The sequence below is a fragment of the Dreissena polymorpha genome, chromosome 2, assembly GCF_020536995.1.
Source record: "Dreissena polymorpha isolate Duluth1 chromosome 2, UMN_Dpol_1.0, whole genome shotgun sequence".
In the NCBI taxonomy this organism is placed as follows: Eukaryota; Metazoa; Mollusca; class Bivalvia; order Myida; family Dreissenidae; genus Dreissena; species Dreissena polymorpha.
In genome coordinates this window covers 148,002,461-148,022,517 of record NC_068356.1, presented here as the reverse complement: position 1 = coordinate 148,022,517, position 20,057 = coordinate 148,002,461, and the positions used below count along the sequence as shown (strand labels likewise).

The 20,057-nt window shown below is 35.8% G+C and overlaps 1 protein-coding gene across 3 annotated transcripts in view; it reads left to right on the top strand.

The window, feature by feature from the left end:
• Positions 1 to 6,787, top strand: part of LOC127869380 (ubiquitin carboxyl-terminal hydrolase 8-like) — a 94,285-nt gene extending 87,498 nt beyond the window's left edge. For all 3 annotated transcript variants that reach the window (XM_052411903.1, XM_052411905.1, XM_052411904.1), the window contains exons 23-27: positions 2,573 to 2,715; positions 3,571 to 3,697; positions 4,036 to 4,066; positions 4,206 to 4,294; positions 4,953 to 6,787. In XM_052411903.1, coding sequence (XP_052267863.1) covers positions 2,573 to 2,715; positions 3,571 to 3,697; positions 4,036 to 4,066; positions 4,206 to 4,294; positions 4,953 to 5,027 — 465 coding nt within the window. In that variant the 3' untranslated portion in view covers positions 5,028 to 6,787. The remainder of the gene's footprint in view (positions 1 to 2,572; positions 2,716 to 3,570; positions 3,698 to 4,035; positions 4,067 to 4,205; positions 4,295 to 4,952) is intronic.
• The last annotated feature ends 13,270 nt before the right edge of the window (positions 6,788 to 20,057 follow it).

Genomic DNA, 20,057 nt, shown 5'->3' with positions numbered 1-20,057 from the left:
ATTTTGACGGAATTAAAAAAAAATCTTAGTTTTTAAATACTATTATCATCTAATAAATGACCACACCACACATTATTATTTTATTTTTGAAAGACTGTCAAACCATCCCACCCAAGCTATTGCTATCAAACTTGAAATATAATCTTATTATTTTGTTTTATGCTTTACAAATGTTCAATAAATTGTGGAAATATACCTGAACTCAGAATCGTCAATAATGCACCACTTCTTTAAAACATAAGCGATCAATATGTTTCAGTTATGGCCCTCTTCCAGTTAGAATATGACTATATTACCTTGACCTTATTGAATATGAACAAGTTCCCCATGATGGCATACGTTACACTGTCAAGCACTCAAAGAGTCGAGCACGCTGTCTTCTGACAGCTCTTGTTGATGCCTTTGTTACACCTAAAACGGGATAAAAATATTCTATGCCTTATATTATGTTTCAAATATAAAGTCTTGTTTGGTAGGCCAAGGGCTCCTGATAATGCGTTTGGAGCTTCATTATGTCAAATGAGCCTTGCTGAGGGAAAACTGGTCCTTATTCTTGTGCAGTTCGCACACGCTAATCATTGATGACACTTTCCACTTTTATGTATTTTTACTATAAAGGACATTCTATTCTTAGAGAAAATCCAGTTTAGGCCCATTTTCCAGATTGACACTGATCTATTTACCATATTGAGGCTCATATATTTACCAGATTGAGGCTCATATATTTCCCAGATTGAGGCTCATATATTTCCCAGATTGAGACTCATATATTTCCCAGATTATGACTCATATATTTCCTAGATTGAGGCTCATATATTTCCCAGATTATAACTCATATATTTCCCAGATTGAGGCTCATATATTTCCCAGATTATGACTCATATATTTCCAGGATTGAGGCTCATATATTTCTCAGATTGAGGCTCATATATTTCCCAGATTATGACTAATATATTTCCCAGATTGAGACTCATATATTTACCAGATTGAGGCTCATATATTTCTCAGATTATGACTCATATATTTCCCAGATTGAGGCTCATATATTTCCCAGGTTTTGACTCATATATTTTCCAGATTGAGACTCATATATTTCCCAGATTGAGGTACATATATTTCTCAGATTATGACTCATATATTTCCCAGATTGAGGCTCATATATTTCCCAGATTATGACTAATATATTTCCCAGATTATGACTCATATATTTCCCAGATTGAGACTCATATATTTCCCAGATTGAGACTCAAATATTTCCCAGATTGAGGCTCATATATATTTCCCAGATTGAGGCTCATATATTTCCCAGATTGAGACTCATATATTTCCCAGATTATGACTCATATATTTCCTAGATTGAGGCTCATATATTTCCCAGATTATGACTCATATATTTCCCAGATTATGACTCGAATATTTCCAGGATTGAGGCTCATATATTTCTCAGATTGAGGCTCATATATTTCCCAGAGTATGACTAATATATTTGCCGGATTGAGACTCATATATTTCCCAGATTGAGGCTCATATATTTCCCAGATTATGACTCATATATTTCCCAGATTGAGGCTCATATATTTCCCAGATTATGACTCATATATTTCCCAGATTGAGGCTCATGTATTTCCCAGATTGAGACTCATATATTTCCCAGATTGAGGCTCATATATTTCCCAGATTATGACTCATATATTTCCCAGATTGAGACTCATATATTTCCCAGATTGAGGCTTGTATATTTCCCAGATTGAGGCTAATACATTTCCCAGAATTAGGCTCATATATTTCCCAGATTGAGGCTGATATAATTCCTAGATTGAGGCTCATATATTCCCTAGATGGCAGTTCATATATTTCCCAGATTGAGGCTCATATATTTCCCAGATTGAGGCTCATATATTTCCCAGATTGAGGCTCATATATTTCCCAGATGGAGGTTCATATATTTCCCATATTGAGGTTCATATATTTCCCAGATGGAGGCTTATTTATTTCCCATATTGAGGCTCCTATATTTTCCAGATTGAGGCTCATATATTTCCCAGATGGAGGTTCATATATTTCTCATATTGAGGTTCATATATTTCCCAGATGGAGGCTTATTTATTTCCCATATTGAGGCTCCTATATTTTCCAGATTGAGGCTCATATATTTCCCAGATTGAGGCTCATATATTTCCCAGATTATGACTAATATATTTCCCAGATTGAGGCTCATATATTTCCAAGATTGAGGTTCATATATTTCCTAGATTGAGACTCATATATTTCCCAGATTGAGTCTTGTATATTTCCCAGATTGAGGCTCATATATTTCCCAGATTGAGTCTGATATACTTCCTAGATTGAGGCTCATATATTTCCCAGATGGCGGTTCATATATTTTCCATATTGAGGCTCATTTATTTCCCAGATGGAGGTTCATATATTTTCCATATTGAGGCTCATATATTTCCCAGATTGAGGCTGATATATTTCCCAGATTGAGGCTGATATATTTCCCAGATTGAGGCTGATATATTTCCCATATTGAGGCTCATATATTTCCCAGATGGAGGCATATATATTTCAGGACTGCCTGCGTCAGTTTTCTGCCGAGGAGAAGATGACGGGTAACTCCAAGTGGGAATGTCCCCAGTGTAGAACTTACAGAGACGCTATCATGAAACTGGAGATCTGGAAACTGCCACACATACTGCTAATTGCTCTCAACAGGTAATGGGGATCTTGAAACTGCCACACATACTGCTTATTGCTGTAAACAGGTAAGATGGGGATCTGGAAACTGCCTCACATTCTGCTTATTGCTGTCAACAGGTAAGGGGGGATCTGGAAACTGCCTCACATACTGCTTATTGCTCTCAACAGGTAAGATGGGAATCTGTAAACTGCCTCACCTACTGCTTATTGCTCTCAATAGGTCAGATGGGGATCTGGAAACTGCCTCACATACTGCTCATTGCTCTCAACAGGTAAGGTGGGGATCTGGAAATTTCCTCACATACTGCTTATTGCTTTCAATAGGTTAGGCGGGGATCTGGAAACTGCCTAACATACTGCTTATTGCTCTCAATAGGTTAGGCGGGGATCTGGAAACTGCCTCACATACTGATTATTGCTCTCAACAGGCAAGGTGGGGATCTGGAAACTGCCTCACATACTGCTTATTGCTCTCAATAGGTTAGGCGGGGATCTGGAAACTGCCTCACATACTGCTTATTGCTCTCAACAGGTAAGGTGGGGATCTGAAAACTGCTTCGTATACGTCTAATTGCTCTCAACAGGTAAAGGGGAGGTTAAGATAGGAGTGTTCAGTTTAGTAATTTTCCAACAATGCTTTCCCTAAAGAGCTTTCCTAAGGCAAAATGAGAGATCTTGCTGTTGATTCTTAACATTTTCTATAAATATATACTGACATCTTCTGACATTTCTAAAATTGTGTTCTAACATATTCAGACATTTCTAGATTTGTGTACAAATGTACTGACATATTCTGATATTTCGAGATCTGAATACTGATACCAATAGACATTTTTGGATGTGTGTACTGACATCTTCAGACATTTCCAGGTTTGTTTATGAGGGACAGTGGCGCACCAAGATCAACGCCCATGTAGACTTCCCGACCAGTGGGATGGATATGTCCTCGTTTGTGATTGGTCCACGGCCAAAGTCTTATAAACTGTATGCAGTGTCAGTGAGTAACAGATTAACATTTATTCTTTGCAATAGGTCAGATTCACGTAACAGATATATACTAATTTATTTCATGCAATATGTTTCAACCATTTATGTGTACAATATTGCCTTGCCTAGATTGACAAGCTAGATCAATTAAGTTTATGACATACTATAAATAAGTTAAATAAAAAGTATTAACTAATCATTTATGACAAGAGGGCTATTAGTACAAGTTATGCAAGTCTAGATGTGATAGTAGGAAAAATACTTTTTCTGTATAATGCATTTTGTTTATTATTATTGTTTAAATAAGTGTTTTTGACATAAGATATCAAACTTTGCTTTTTGTTGTAGAATCATTTTGGAACTCTGGACGGTGGTCATTGTAAGTATACCACTACTTTGTCAAATTTAAAGTCGTTTTTTCTAACACGAAAAATGTTATTGATTTTTCTTGACAGATTTCATCGTAAGCCCATGTTATATAGAAATGCTTTGTAATATATAAATGTATTTTTCTCCAGACACAGCCTGTTGTAAAAACCCATGCACCCAGACATGGTACAAGTTTGATGACAGTGAAGTCTTTGAAACATCGGAATCCAGTGTCAAGGTATAATTAAAATGAGTTACGCTCTGAGAAAACCGGGTTACATGCCTGTGCATAAAGTGTTGTCCCAGATTAGACTGTGCAGTCAACACAGGCTAATAAGGGGCAATGATTCCTGAGTTTACGATATTTTCATTTCAGTGAAGTCTCTTTTAGCAAAAATCAAGTTAATGCACATGCATTATGCCCCTTTTCAAAGAGCAAAGCTCAAATATATTTTACTTTTTTACAATTTATTTATTAGAAGAATCATAAAATCCTTACACATATTGTTATTTTATGTGTTTTGTAAAAAAAATAATCTAAGGAAATGTTTCGAAACTACTACAATCTTATAAAACTGCAATGAAATTTTAATAAAACTTTTTTATCTTTTTTTTCTTGAATGAGCTTCTATCACGTGTATGAACATTTAGCTTATGTGACTGCCTTTCCTGCAAACATCAAGTTTACAAATTTTACATACAATAACACATGTGTTTAAATTGTTTTTTAATGAACCCAACCATGCTTTTATAAGTCTTTTATAGTGTTATATGTATTGCCATGTATAGGCAATGGTCATTTGCCTTAAGTAAAGACCAACGGTCAGGAATGTATCTCCTGATAATGTTTCTAAAGTTTATGTCTTCTATATATGAAGTCGTTTCCTTTTTTGCAGACATCTGCGGCCTACGTCCTGTACTACACATCTATAGACCTGCTTCCACCTGATTTCAAACCCAGCTTCAGTTGAGGATGAAATATTTCAATTGAGCCTGGCTGTGGGAAAATTGGGCTGAATGCATGTCCGTACAGTGTCGTCTTAGATAAGCCTGTGCAATCCGCACAGGCTATGCAGGGACAACACTTTCTGCCGAAAACGGATTTTCCCTAAGAAGATACTTTTTTTAAATAAAAAATCCCTTAAAGCTGAAAATGTCGTCCATGATAAGCCTGTGCATACTGCACTTGGACGACACTTTAAGCAAATGCATTGAGCCTGCTTTCCTAATGTGTTGCTCATTAATACATAATAGACATGATATCACTGTTGTGGAGGTGTATAAGCGTGTAAAAGGACATGGATTACAACTTTATCGTCAGTGTAAAGTCTGAAATTGTAATCAGCATATCTGCATGAAAGCCTGATTAGCTTATTTGGCTTTCAATTAAGGTTATACGGTGTTACTTGATATCAAATGAGGCTTGACAAAATGGGGGTTAGACGACGTTACTTGATATTTAATAACGCTTGAAGGCCTACAAAAAGGCGCAAAAGAGCGTATGACCAAGTGAATATTTATTCAGATTGTTTTATATGTATATCAGATGTTAGGCTTTTAATTTGGGTGTGGGAAAAAAATGCAGATATATAATGAGAATATTTATTTTTTCAATGACAATATCGAAAGGCTGACGTGAAGTTACTGCTTCATACCTAATCCTGTTTTCTTAATATTTTGTTTTACAAACGTCATTAATAAACTAATTATGTCTCAATTATACTGTTGTATTCTATTCTTTATTTTTTTGTGAAACAATATTTTTATTTGTTCAGATACTTAAAAAGATGCAATTAAGGCGAAGTTGTCGATGTAAATGCTTAAGTTACTATCACAGCGTTCTTGACAGAGGAAGTAGTCCTCACTCATGCCAAAGGTGTATGTGACATCCAACAACGTGACCATGAATACAATCTAACTGTGAGTTTAAAGACATATGCATGCCGCAAACGATTGTATGCGTGTTTCAAATTAAATCACACTGATCGTGTTTTTTAGAAACAATTATGTTGTATCATAATGATGACTTGAGCTATAGTTTGTTTTTGTGCTGGTCACATGTGTGTATTTGTATTTTATTGTTACAGTATAGCTTTATGTTTGAACATAGATAACTCAAATACTTTAGTACCTGGATCAAATAAAGAACAAACATGAACATGTGAATGAACACGAGCAGTCAATCCTCAATCACTGTTATCAAATTAGTGACTCTTTTTTACTATTAAACACTTACCCCATAATATATGTTCAAGGAGGTTTTCAAATCTCTTCATAGAGGCTATCAAATTAACGGTTTTTGTAAATATATTTAATATTAAAGCATTGTAAGTATAAACATTGCCAAGTTATATTTTACGTCGCTCATTTTTGATTGTGTTGTTAAATTAGCTAAAGATTGTTTAGAATGCAAAAATTGTATGTTAAAAACATTTTCTTACTAGATACTTTTTTCAGGCTATTGACTGTTGCTTATGTCTTTCAATGTGTATTTGCTAACGTCTAGTTAATTCTTTTTTGGCGCATAAAATATGTCAACGCGTGTTCATTTATGACATTTCTGTTGAATTATTATTTTCTTATTGTTTGCGCTTTCTGTTTAAACAGAGAAATGTTAATGCATACGGCATATAAGTTGGATTTATAAATGTATAACATTGATTGAGTTAAATCTAATTAATTGATTTATTTTTGTTTATAAGCTTATAATTATAAATGTTATTTTTATTAATTTATTGTTGTTGTAATTCAAACAATATGTGTAGCCGGACTATAAACAGGAAGGATTGAACATTATGAATACTATTGAAAATGATAAAACTCGATTACATATATTATGCACACATATATACAATAAGTGATTACATTAGATATGTTACATAACATAACTACAATAACGCAGTTTCGTATCCAGTATGAATACAAGTAAATATAATTACACAAACCATTAAAATAAACAAATAAACACAATCAAACATAATCAAACCAGCGGAACATAAAATTCAGCTGGTGGTATTCGTATTATGTATATTTTATTACATACATACAATTACACAAAACAAATAAACAAGCACAAAGCCGTGTAACATTACAATTCAGTTTGACGTATTCATATTCTGAACAACATTCAATATAGACTTCCTAATTAAAAATTAACACTTTGACGAATGACGTCACTGTAAACCCGAATTGTTAAGACGTTTCTTTTTCGTCCTTTTTTTTCGCGTTTGGAGAAAAATCACACCGGAATTTGAGAACTTGAAAAAATCTTTATAAGAAAGCTTATATATTATAATAACAACATGCGCGTTAAGCAAATATACTAGTAAACTAGTATATACTGTTTTCTTAAAATCATTTTGTTTAAGCTATTAATTAGTTCGCTAAATTTGAACATATTTCGAAGGAATGTATAATACTTTGGAAATATTTTTTTCATAAAATCAGTATATAAATGGCGTTGATTGGAAAACGTTAAACGTTTGTGCAATATTCAAAAAGGGGACGTTTCCATTCCCTCTAATTATCGCCCTATTTCACGTCTGAATACCATGGATAGAAAAAGTACTAGAACGGATTATCTTTAAACATGTATTTAACTTTTTGCGTGATACTAATTTTTTCACAAGATTTAAATCCGGATTTATGCATGGTGACTACTGTCAACCAACTTACATACCTTAACAACACGTTTTGTAAAGCACTCGATGACGGATTGAAAGTAAGGGTGTTTTTTCCGATATAAGCAAAGCATTCGACAAAGTCTGGCATAGTGGCCTTATATTAAAACTGAAACGCGTCGGTATCAAAGATAAACTTTTGGACTGGTTGTCTAACTATCTGTATCAAAGGCGTAAAAGGGTAGTGGTTCCCGGGGCTTCATCTTCCCTAGCCGAAATCAGGGCTGGAGTTCCACAAGGCTCCATACTTGGTCCCCTATTATTTCTTGCATATATAAATGCCATTGTAAATGACATTCAAGCTCATAAAAACTTATTTGCAGACGACACTTGTTTATTCGTCGTTGTTGACAGTCCTAATACTGAAGCCGCTGTTTTAGAGCGCGATAAAGACAAAATTGAAAAATGGGCCGATACATGGTTGGTAAAATTCAATCCATTGAAGTCAGAATCACTTGTTATATCGCGCAAGAGGGACAAACCCTATCATACTCCTATCAATATGTACGATACTCCAATGCCCGCAGTGAATAGTCACACACATTGAGGCGTTATTCTGTCAAATGATGGAAGCTGGCAACAACACATTGAGTGTATTAAATTAAAGGCATGGTCACGTGTCATACTTCTAAAAAACTTCTAAGTTTTCGCCTTGACCGAAGATCACTTGAAATAACTTATTTCACGCTTATTCGACCTATTATAGAATATGCAGATGTTTTATGGGATAATTGTACAATGTATGAAAAAAAAATGAGTTAGATAAAATTCAAACTGAAGCTGCCCGAATTTTTTCCGGCTGTACCCGACTTTTGTCCTTAAATTTACTTTCTAATGAAATTGGCTGGGAAACTCTTGGCACAAGAAGGTCCAAGCACAAACTCATTCTTTTCTTTAAAATGGTCAAAGGTCTTTGTCCAGAATATTTATTCTCACTGTCCCTACAATCAGTTGGCGAGCGATCTACAAGATTATTGCGCACCTCACCTACTTAGATGGTGCTCGGACTAGGACTGCTCTGTACCAACATTCATTCTTTCCCTCAATAATTGCTGCTTAGAATTCACTTCCAGACGAAGCAAAACTTGTTGATAACATATCTGATTTTAAAAAGGCCCTGGATCTTAACAAACCTCGTAGTAATCCGTTGTTCTATGATGGTAAGCGAAGACAGCAGCTGCTGCACACACGTCTGAGAACTAATTGTAGTTCTCTTAATAAACATTTATTTGATAGAAATCTGGTTACATCGCCTCTTCGTCAATGCGGAAAAATAGAGGACACTACTCACTTTCTACTGGTCTGTCCATTATATGCAGGTATAAGATTAACTTTAATAAGAACTTTAGAACAATACACGGTTATATCACTCCGCACACTACTGTATGGAGATGATAATCTTTCCATAAGAGATAACTATGCAGTGTTCGATGCAGTTCATTGTTTCATCGAAGGCTCAGGAAGGTAAGAGTGGTATAACTATCGGTTCTCTAAGTTTTAACATTTGTTTTCACAAACGATTTCTTTAATCATAATCACGCCAGCAATATTCTTTTCTTAATTAATTGTTTTTACATGCTTAAACAGCTTTGGTTCCCATCATACACATAAACTTGTTTAAACTCAAATTATTATTCAAATGTTTTGTGTTTAGAATGCAAATACCGCCATTATGTTTTGTACATATACTACTGAGGAAAGGAAACCTACTAGCCTAGCTATCGTTCAAATCCTATAAACTTTAGATGCGTGAAAATTATGTTGTAAAACACATTATTGAATAAATATGTTTAAACCAAATGGCATTGAAAAACAAACTGATATTCATCTTCGATGTTAATGTGGTTTCTCAACACATTGGCAATGATCTTTGACAATGTTCTGGTGTCTTTCTGTTTATATAGAGAATTTGTGAGACGAAAAACGTAATTTAACTATAATAGTCTTGTGTTCCTTTTATTTTCAACAATATCGAGATACGATGATCTTTCAGATTCAGGTTTAAATTCATATATAAAATCATTAAGCTAGATGATGAGACACTGGTTTTACAGTTAGTGATATAATGGTCTCGTGATCTATTTTTGGCATGGGGCGTAGCCCTAAGGCCATAGCAATGATACAGATTTCTGAGACAGTCAGAATTTGTTGGCTGCCAAAACCCACGAATGAATGAATTCTCAAAAGTCCGATTTACCACTTGGCGGTAATTCATGCGCAATCAAAGCAGTTCTTCGCAGATCTCAATAACCCGCCTTGTAAATACAGAACATCACTATGTAACATGACAGTGTCATAAAACGTGTACAAAATATCATTGAAGCAAAATTGCTAAGTATTGGCTACGACATAGTTTTTATTATTGTTTGCATATTCATGCGATAATAAGTCACTTGACGGTCTAGGCCGAAAACATACGAGTGTCTACAGAGACAGTAAGAAGAATTTTTTTTCTGATAATTTTTTAAAGACATTACAATGGGTATTTATAAACATATTTTAAGATATTATTTTATTTTGCGTTAACGAGACATTCAAGAAAAAAGAAAATGAAAAAACAACAACCACATATATTCATGATCATTTTCGGAAATATACGAAGTTATCGGATATGATATTTCACTGCGCAGATCGAGCGCGCAAATCGAGCGCGAAAAGTTTTACGTGAGACAACGTACACAATCTGTACACCGTTCTTTATCACGGTAAAGGCAAAGTCTCACTATGATTCCGGCGGAGCCCCTTTGCTTATCCGGGATCTACCGGGATGAACCGGGGCTCTACCGGGATGAATCGGGGCTCCATCGGTGACGACCGGGATGAACCGGGGCTTCACTGGGAAAGTATTTAAATGTTTAATACCTCCAAAATGAACCGGGAGTCACCGGGAAGAACCGGCAACGACCGGGGCGGCACCGGGAACAACGGGACGGCACCGGGAACAACCGGGACGGCACCGTAGCTCCACCGAGCCCATACATACCCCGGCAGAGCTACGGCAACGCCCCGATGAATGCCGTTAGAGTCCCAGTATTGCTACGGTATATAAGAAAACAGGCGCTCTGCCGGAACGCCACCGACATTCACCGGGACTCCGCCGGGGCATTACCGGCGACGACCGGGGTAAAACCGGGGCGTTGCCGTAGCTCTGCCGGTTCTGATGCCGGTAGAGACGCGGTGAGTGCCGGTGGTGTTACGGTATACCTCGGCTCTGCCGGCTTTTACCGGGGCTCAACCGGGGCACTACCGGCGACAACCGGGGCTATGCCGGGACGCTGCCGGCTTTCACTAGGGCACTACCGGCGACAACCGGAGCTCTACCAGGGCTTCACCGGGATAAACCGTAGCCAGTCCGGGTTGACCGGGACTCTGCCGGGCTGTTGACCGGCTTCAACCGGGGCGGCACCGGGAAATATTGTGTCTGCGTTAAAAAAAATCTACGAATCATCCCGGTCCTCGCCGGTCGACCGGCAAAGGTGGGATTTGGGCTTAAGTGGATTTTCTTTTGTATACACATTACAAAGGAAGTATGAGTGTTTTCCTGATCGGTTAATTATGTAATAGAAACCTTTTTTAACTCTATTGAAAGTGATTTATTTGACGCCAACAATAACAGTTTTTTTGCGGCCATGTTGTTGTTGTTGTTGTTGTATATCTTCACCACCTATGTAGACGAACCTCTACCAGGTCTGTAGAGTTGAACAAAAGGTTATCGTTCCCACAACCAGTATCGTGTTGTCCTCCACCGTCTATGTACACTGTAGTATATGCACAACTATTGTCTTGTAATTACAGTCTCTGAGCTTCTGCACTCAACCGCTAGGGTCAATCCGTATAAATTCGGACAAAGGGAGAAATTCGGACAAAACATCGTAAACGCAGTTTACGTCATACTTAACCTAGCCACAGGCCTTCAGTGCCTACAGCGCTTTGATTCAGTATCGGGATAAATCGATCAATGTTAACAGATTCAGGGAATAGCCATGCATCAGTAAAACCGGATTGTTTTCGAATACCTCATCTTTCGATAACCGATTGTTTGCGTTATTTGTGCGTTCACTTTCTTATCACCGTAAAAGTGTAACGTTTTAAACAATACAATGTCCTTGTTTTATATAACATAATATCAACAAAATGTTTATTTATCTGTACGTATATGAGTACATGTATATAAAAGCGGACTTGACCAACTTCTGCATTTAGCAATAATGATATTTTTGTGGACATTTTTAGATTTGATAGTCTTTTCAACAATTTACAATATACGCGCTTCTTTGTTCACTTTGATTAATCACTTAATCTCACAGTCATAGTTTAAAATGGATGATACATATGCGTTGACTAAATTATAAATGCTATTTTTAGGTACAATAATGTTTTTTGTATTGGCTTACATAGAATGATGGGATGTTCATGCTTTTCGATTTATTGTATTTCTTACGTGCACAAAAGATAGTTTATAATCAAATGTACACTTTAATTACATAATTTTACAGATGGCGGAAGGTGGTCCATGGCGTGATAAGTCTAATCATGAACATGTCCCACGTAACAGCGGTCTCTACAGCCGACACTCTCTGGTAAGTACTTGTGAATGTTTTGTTCATGTACACGTTGTAAGTATTGGTGAATGTGTTGTTCATATACACGTTGTAAGTATTGGTGAATGTGTTGTTCATGTACACGTTGTAAGTATTGGTGAATATGTTGTTCATGTACACGTTGTAAATATTGGTGAATATGTTGTTCATGTATACGTTGTAAGTACTTGTGAATGTGTTGTTCATGTACACGTTGTAAGTATTGGTGAATATGCTGTTCATGTTCACGTTGTAAGTATTGGTGAATATATTGTTTATGTATACGTTGTAAGTACTGTTAAATAGGTTGTTCATGCACACGTTGTAAATATTGGTGAATATGTTGTTCATGTTTTTAGTACTGGTGATTATGTTGTTCATGAACACGTTGCAAGTATTGGTGTATGAACAGTTCAAGTACACGTTGTAAGCACTGATGAATATGTTGTTCATGTACACGTTGTTAGTACTGGTGAATATGTTGTTCATGTACACGTTGTTATTGATGAATATGTTGTTCATGTTCACGTTGTTAGTACTGGTGAATATGTTGTTCATGTTCACGTTGTTAGTACTGGTGAATATGTTGTTCATGTACACGTTGTAAGTACTGGTTAATATGTTGTTCACGTACACGTTGTATGTACTGGTGAATATGCTGTTCATGTACACGTTGTTAGTACTGGTGAATATGTTGTTCATGTACACGTTGTAAGTACTGGTGAATATGTTGTTCATGTACACTTTGTATGTATTGGTGAATATGCTGTTCATGTACACGTTGTTTGTACTGGTGAATATAATGTTCATGTACACGTTGTTAGTACTGGTGAATATGCTGTTCATGTACACGTTGTTAGTACTGGTGAATGTGTTGTTCATGTACACGTTGTTAGTACTGGTGAATGTGTTGTTCATGTACACTTTGTTAGTACTGGTGAATATGTTGTTCATGTACACTTTGTATGTATTGGTGAATATGTTGTTCATGTACTCGTTGTTAGTACTGGTGTATATGTTGTTAATGTACACGTTGTATGTACTGGTGAATATGTTGTTCATGTTCACGTTGTTAGTACTGGTGAATATGTTGTTTATGTACACGTTGTAAGTACGGGTGAATATGTTGTTCATGAAAACGTTGTATGTATTGGTGAATATGCTGTTCATGTACACGTTGTTAGTACTGGTGAATATGTTGTTCATGTACACGTTGTAAGTACTGGTGAATATGTTGTTCATGTACACGTTGTATGTATTGGTGAATATGCTGTTCATGTACACGTTGTAAGTACTGGTTAATATGCTGTCCATGTACACGTTATTAGTACTGGTGAATATGTTGTTCATGTACACGTTGTATGTATTGGTGAATATGTTGTTCATGAACACGTTGTAAGTACTGGTGAATATGTTGTTCATGTACACGTTGTATGTATTGGTGAATATGTTGTTCATGTACACGTTTTTAGTACTGGTTAATGTGTTGTTCATGTACACGTTGTTAGTACTGGTGAATATGTTGTTCATGTACACATTGTATGTATTGGTGAATATGTTGTTCATGTACACGTTGTTAGTACTGGTGAATATGCTGTTCATGTACACGTTGTAAGTACTGGTGAATATGTTGTTCATGTACACGTTGTTAGTACTGGTGAATGTGTTGTTCATGTACACGTTGTTAGTACTGGTGAATGTGTTGTTCATGTACACGTTTTTAGTACTGGTGAATATGTTGTTCATGTACACGTTGTATGTATTGGTGAATATGTTGTTCATGTACACGTTGTTAGTACTGGTGAATATGCTGTTCATGTACACGTTGTTAGTCTTGGTGAATATGTTGTATAAGTAGACATTGTAAGTATTGGTATATGTGAAGTTCACATAGAAGTTATAAGTACGTGTGTATATGCAGATCATGTAGAAGGTGGTTTCGTACCATGCGTCATAACATAATGGTTTAAAACACATTCCTTTATAATTGGCTATTAAGATAGCATCGTCGAAAATAAATAATGTGTTAAAAGTACGTTCCTTGCTGAACACTTATACAGTTTAAAATGTATCCTTTACTCGAGAATACTCCTTTGATGTGTTCGTGTTCTTATTTCAATACTGATTATCCTTTACACGATTTATATAGGATCTGGTACGAGTTGTCATATCATGCTATATTTTATTAAACGAGTTCAGGAATTTTGTTAGTAAGCGAGCCTTTGGCGAGCCTACTAACGAATTTCCTGGACGAGTTTAAATAAAATGTAGTATGATATGACAACTCGTACCATATCGTTTTTATGACATGCTTTTAAATGAGCAAATTAAATAAACATTTACGCAAACATAATGATAAATCCAGCATGTTGTTTACATTTCGTGACGTCATTTGACGTTGCAACGTCATTTCAGCAAAATAACATAATTCGATTGGAAAATAAACGAAAACTATGCCAATGAAAACTCTTAAAAATGTGTTTTACACATGTGTAATAAAAAAAATATGTAATGGTTATATTACATGGGAAAAAGGGAATGGCATGTGACAAAAATTATTATTCCATAACACATGCACACATGCATATGCGTATATATTGTAAACAGATTTAACAACTTATTTATTTCCATTATTTAAGGACACAAACTATCTTATAAATGGTATGGGTTTGTAAAGTATATGTATAGACTACATTTGCTATGAGGAGTCTCACAAAGTTAAGCAACATTTCAATTTTTCCTGCAATTGTCATGGTTTCCGAACATTCAGGTTCAATGCGAAAAAGCCTCCGTAGATACATGTACTATAATGAACTGCCTGGACTAAGGGTCTAACATAAGACAGGCACGAAGAGACGCCTACAGGGAGTATGATAGGCTGCAGACTGCACAGTCAGGTGGTGAACTCGCGCAGATCATTACGGGTAACAAGGCAAAGGGGCTTACTCGCTTTTTTGAAAGTGACATTGATAAACTTTATGTAGTAAGAGGCATCATTTGTTTAAAAGGTGTTGTTCATTCTAAAAGATGACCAAGGGAGACTATCGTGTTTACATTAAAAACCGATATGTGCTACCACGGACATTGTAGGCTTTATTTACTAGAGCGACAGGGTACAATGATTCCACGATTTGTGCGCGCTGCTCTAGGTGAGGTTGACAATGGGCATGTTCTCCTGAGTAGCGATTTATATTTATATATTCACAATAACATTGAATTTATCCAAGTCGAAGTGCGTTATGAACGTGCAGGACCATCAATGCCGAGTCCTTTTGGGACATGGCATAATGATGTTTTAAAGGCTGTAAAGATAGAAATTTCATCACACACAGTTAAAAACATTTTATTGTGGCTAACTGAGAACAATCAACAAGCACAGTTCAATGAAAGCAGTTTGTTGTATTGGCTTAGGGAAGGATTAGAGCAACTCAGAACGGCAATATTAAAGATCAAACTGCCATATTGTATGATACCAGAAAGGAATCTAATGGCAGCATGCGGACTGGATGAAGGACAAACGCGTATTCGGGTAGAAACTATCACTTGCATAATAAATGAAGATGCAAATACATTACTAAGAATGCGGAGGATACGGAAGGCAATAATATGGCATCCAGAGCCACTGTTGTGGTATAACAAGAAGAGAGTTGAGCTTGAACTGCTGTCCCTTAAGTACTGGAACAGATTAATACAGTGCATGGATGAAAATCGTGTGGTTAATAAGTCGGAACCTATGCTGCAGGCGATAGAGAGTCGTATAGCTGAGATTGTGAGAGAGGTCCGCCAGCGGATGAATTGGGAAGGAAGTCGTTTGAATGATCTTGTTGAAATACAAAACAGATGCTCTTGTAAGTCTGTTGTAATTAACAGTAATTCCATGTATATTCCCAAATGCATTGTCCTCCAACTCACCACATAACGTATTTTATAAAGGGCTTGTACGAGATAAATACATTATTTATATGCACGTGTGTAATTTGATATATTGCAATATGATTAGTTATCTACTGTATATATTTGCATAATCAGCAATTAAATTACACTACATGAAGTTCGAATGACAGGTTCATTATTTCATTATTATCTTGATGCAATTTTCCGTTCAGAAATCATTAATCTTTCTGAAATGTTGCATGCGGACGATAAAGCCTGGAACCCGATCATACGTCGGAAATAAATTGTTGTGATGTGTATCGCATGATATTTCGACGTATGTATGTAAATTTAATAACTTGCCGTTAAGCGGTCCATCCACACACAATATCATTGTCATTTGTATTAACTCAATAATATTGACAGAATATTTTTTGCCCTTTGAGCCGCCCATCCACACATAATATCATTTTCAATTTTATTGACTCAATAATATTGACATAATATTTTTTGCCCTTTAAAGCCATGTTGACTGTATGGAAATTTTGACGAGACTATGCATATTGATTAAATATTATTGAAGGGTGCAAATAATATTTAGATACATAATTGATTGAGAAATCGTGCGTGATGCTAGACTCCGATATCTTGTCAACAATAATGGATACTTTAATTTATCGTGCGTTCTTGCGTTTTGTGTTTTATAATGTAAACATGTAATTATGGAGTCATTTAATTCAATAAATTGATTAAATATTATCTTTAATATTTTTAGCTTGAATTGCGGAGCCTAACAGTTTGTTCGCAATGTGTCCCTACGTTGGTGTCTGCATCGATTTATCGAGGGCTATTGACAGTTGTTTATGCTTGGTAGGTACCTTGCGAAGTATTTTATTGTAAATAAAAGAGCTTCTTCCTAAATACATGGTTTTGTTACATTTGTTCGTATAGTTGCGCTCAATACCCTTTACATAGTACAAGTACTCATGCCAGTAACTGACGCCTACCCCACTCCAAATAAATTTATGAGAATGGCCATAACAAACATTGCAAAGCTAATCAGATCACAGCGGGCATGGGATCACGTTCGTTATCCGAATGTGTACTCCAGCGTTCTAAAAAGTGGGCTAGCCGGCCCTACTAACAAAAACTAGATTAAAAAACTTAAGTCAGAGATACAAACATACAGAGGCTGGTTTGTGAATGTAGGCTACTGTGTGTAGATACACAGATATCAATCAAGGCTAAAGTTAGTTCAAAATCAATTTTTAAGGGATCTTTTTACGTTTCAGATTCGCAAATTTTCGTTATAGTTATGATATTTGTGAGGACACAGTAATACTGAACATTAACCTTGGTGTAATATAACCATTATACTAATCTTTTAATGATTTTAAAACCTGAAAAATTTAAAGCGTTGCAACGCGAAAAGATTGAATAATTTGGAGAGTTCTTTTGTTGACGTTTAATTTTGTGAAACTACGAAGATTGCTTATATAAAGTATAAAATACGTTCTCTTATTTGGCAGGATGGCCGAGCGGTCTAATACGTTTTTACTCCAGGACACGGGGGTCACTGGTTCGAGCCCTGCTGCGGTCTACTTGTTTTCTTTTCGTTTTAAATTTAATTCTTGATTTTTTACTGGAGCTTTTAAGATCCAGTGTGTACATTCATCAATATAAAGCATTTCATGGCAAACTTCAAAACATGCCAAAATCTGTGAAAAGGCTCCTTTAAGACAATAGAGTAGTTGCTACACGGAAAACCCATTGCAGAGGTTTAAAGTGAGAGCAAACATCGACCTTTCTGCAAATTGAATGATATTTTCTGACTGATATATATTTATGATAGATTCAATATGGTTTTGGTAAACAGTTATGTTAATTTATCTTCACAGTATGGTTATTTACGTATTATGAACATATTTGTCCTATTGTTTTGTTCTTTCAATGTAAGCCCATTAACGAGACATTCGAGAAATAAGTTGCAGCGCATGCTCTAAATAGCAGGATGCTACGTCCTGTTCCCTGTTGGCCCCTCCCACTGTTGCTCCTCCGGGTGCACACTACATTACATGATAAATATTCTGGTACAATTAAAAATAACTTTGCCGAAATTGGTTCTAGTATAGTTCACACTACGTTCTTATAATGCATTCCGTTAAGTATAATTATATTACATTCGCACTCAGTGACCTAAGTCCTAAAGGTAATTGTTTGAATGAGTGCATCTCTCAGCAATACAATACAATTGTATTTAAAATATGTCATTTTGGCGGGCAGTTGTTGGAACATATTTGCTTATGTTGTATTGCATACAGAATATATAGCATTCCAAGCTATAACCAGAACCGTATTGTAAAACCAATTCATATTCTTTACACCCGATCTACAATCATATACAATAATACATAACATACATTCATTAATAAATGTGAACATGAAAAAAGAAAGGAATAAATATAATGTTTAAACCATAACATGCCATACAAGGATCATTACATAAAGGCATTCGCATACGCGCATACAAACATTGGAATCGTGAGATAAAGCTATATAATATGACCGAATGCTATTCTGATTGATTACTATATGAAAACAATTTTTTAACACAGCGTGTTGCGCGCTTATGGTTATACTGGTGTTCAGCCTTCATAATGGCGTTCAGCTTTCTAGAGCTGCAACGATTCACCAACAGCTTGATTCGATTTCGATTTCAGACAGTCCGATACCGATTGTTTCGATTCGATTCGATTCATCTTTCAACCTAGTTTTATCATATATTCACTCTTCGGCCTCAAAATATTTCTGTTCAAATGTTTTGCATACCTAGATATCTGTATTGCATACCTAGATATCTCGGGCATTTGTGTGTTTGTTAGATATAGTTTGGTTGGTTCAACAGTGTTTTAAAAACTGTTGAAGGTGGGTTAAATTAACATTTGAAAGAAATATTTAGCAAGAAACTGCCAATTTCCTGACAAACTATGTCAATATTTCAATAAAACTCATAAAAAAAATATCAATTTAGGAACTCAATATTAATATCAATACACTTCTGACTAAAAGATTGTTTTATCTACACAATAATATAATAAACAAGACAATTGCCAAGCAATATATGTCCCCTACCGGCTCCACCATTGTCAGAAAATTCCACCATTGTCAGATTTTTTAAATATATGTATTGGTTGCCATAGCATCCAAAATTTTTGACGTAGAAACAAACTGAAATGACGTGCATAATGTCCATATTGCCATCTTTCCGTGTTTTAAGTTTCGTGAAAAAATATTAAGAACTTTTAAAGTTATCGAAGGATCCAGAAAACCACCATTTTCAGCAGTTTTTATAGTCTATTTGTTGCCATAGCAACCATAATTCTTTACGTAGGAACACAATGAAATGGCGTGCATAATGTCCATATTACCATCTATCCATATTTCAAGTTTCATGAAAAAATATGAAGAATTTTTAAAGTTATCGCAGGATCCAGAAAAGTGTGACAGACAAACTGACAGACTGACAGACAGAGCGTAAACCATCCGGTGAAATCGGTAGGTGACAATAAATAAATAATAATAATGCTGGCGACTTGAGAAGCTACTCTGGTGCTACCTCCTGCTAAATCAACGTTAAAATTGCGTTTGACATGTTGCATTAGATTAGTGCTTGAGCCGGACTTAGGGTACGCCACGTCCGTGAAGCACAGTTTACACGTAGCTTTATCGCGAGGGCTACCATCCCGAAACCCAAAATACTGCCACTCTTTTGATTTTAGCTTCCTATGCTCATCTGATAATTTCAATTTGTTGGCCACAAATTGTTCAGCCATTTTGACGCTTTTTTCGAAAGTAGACCGTAACGCGC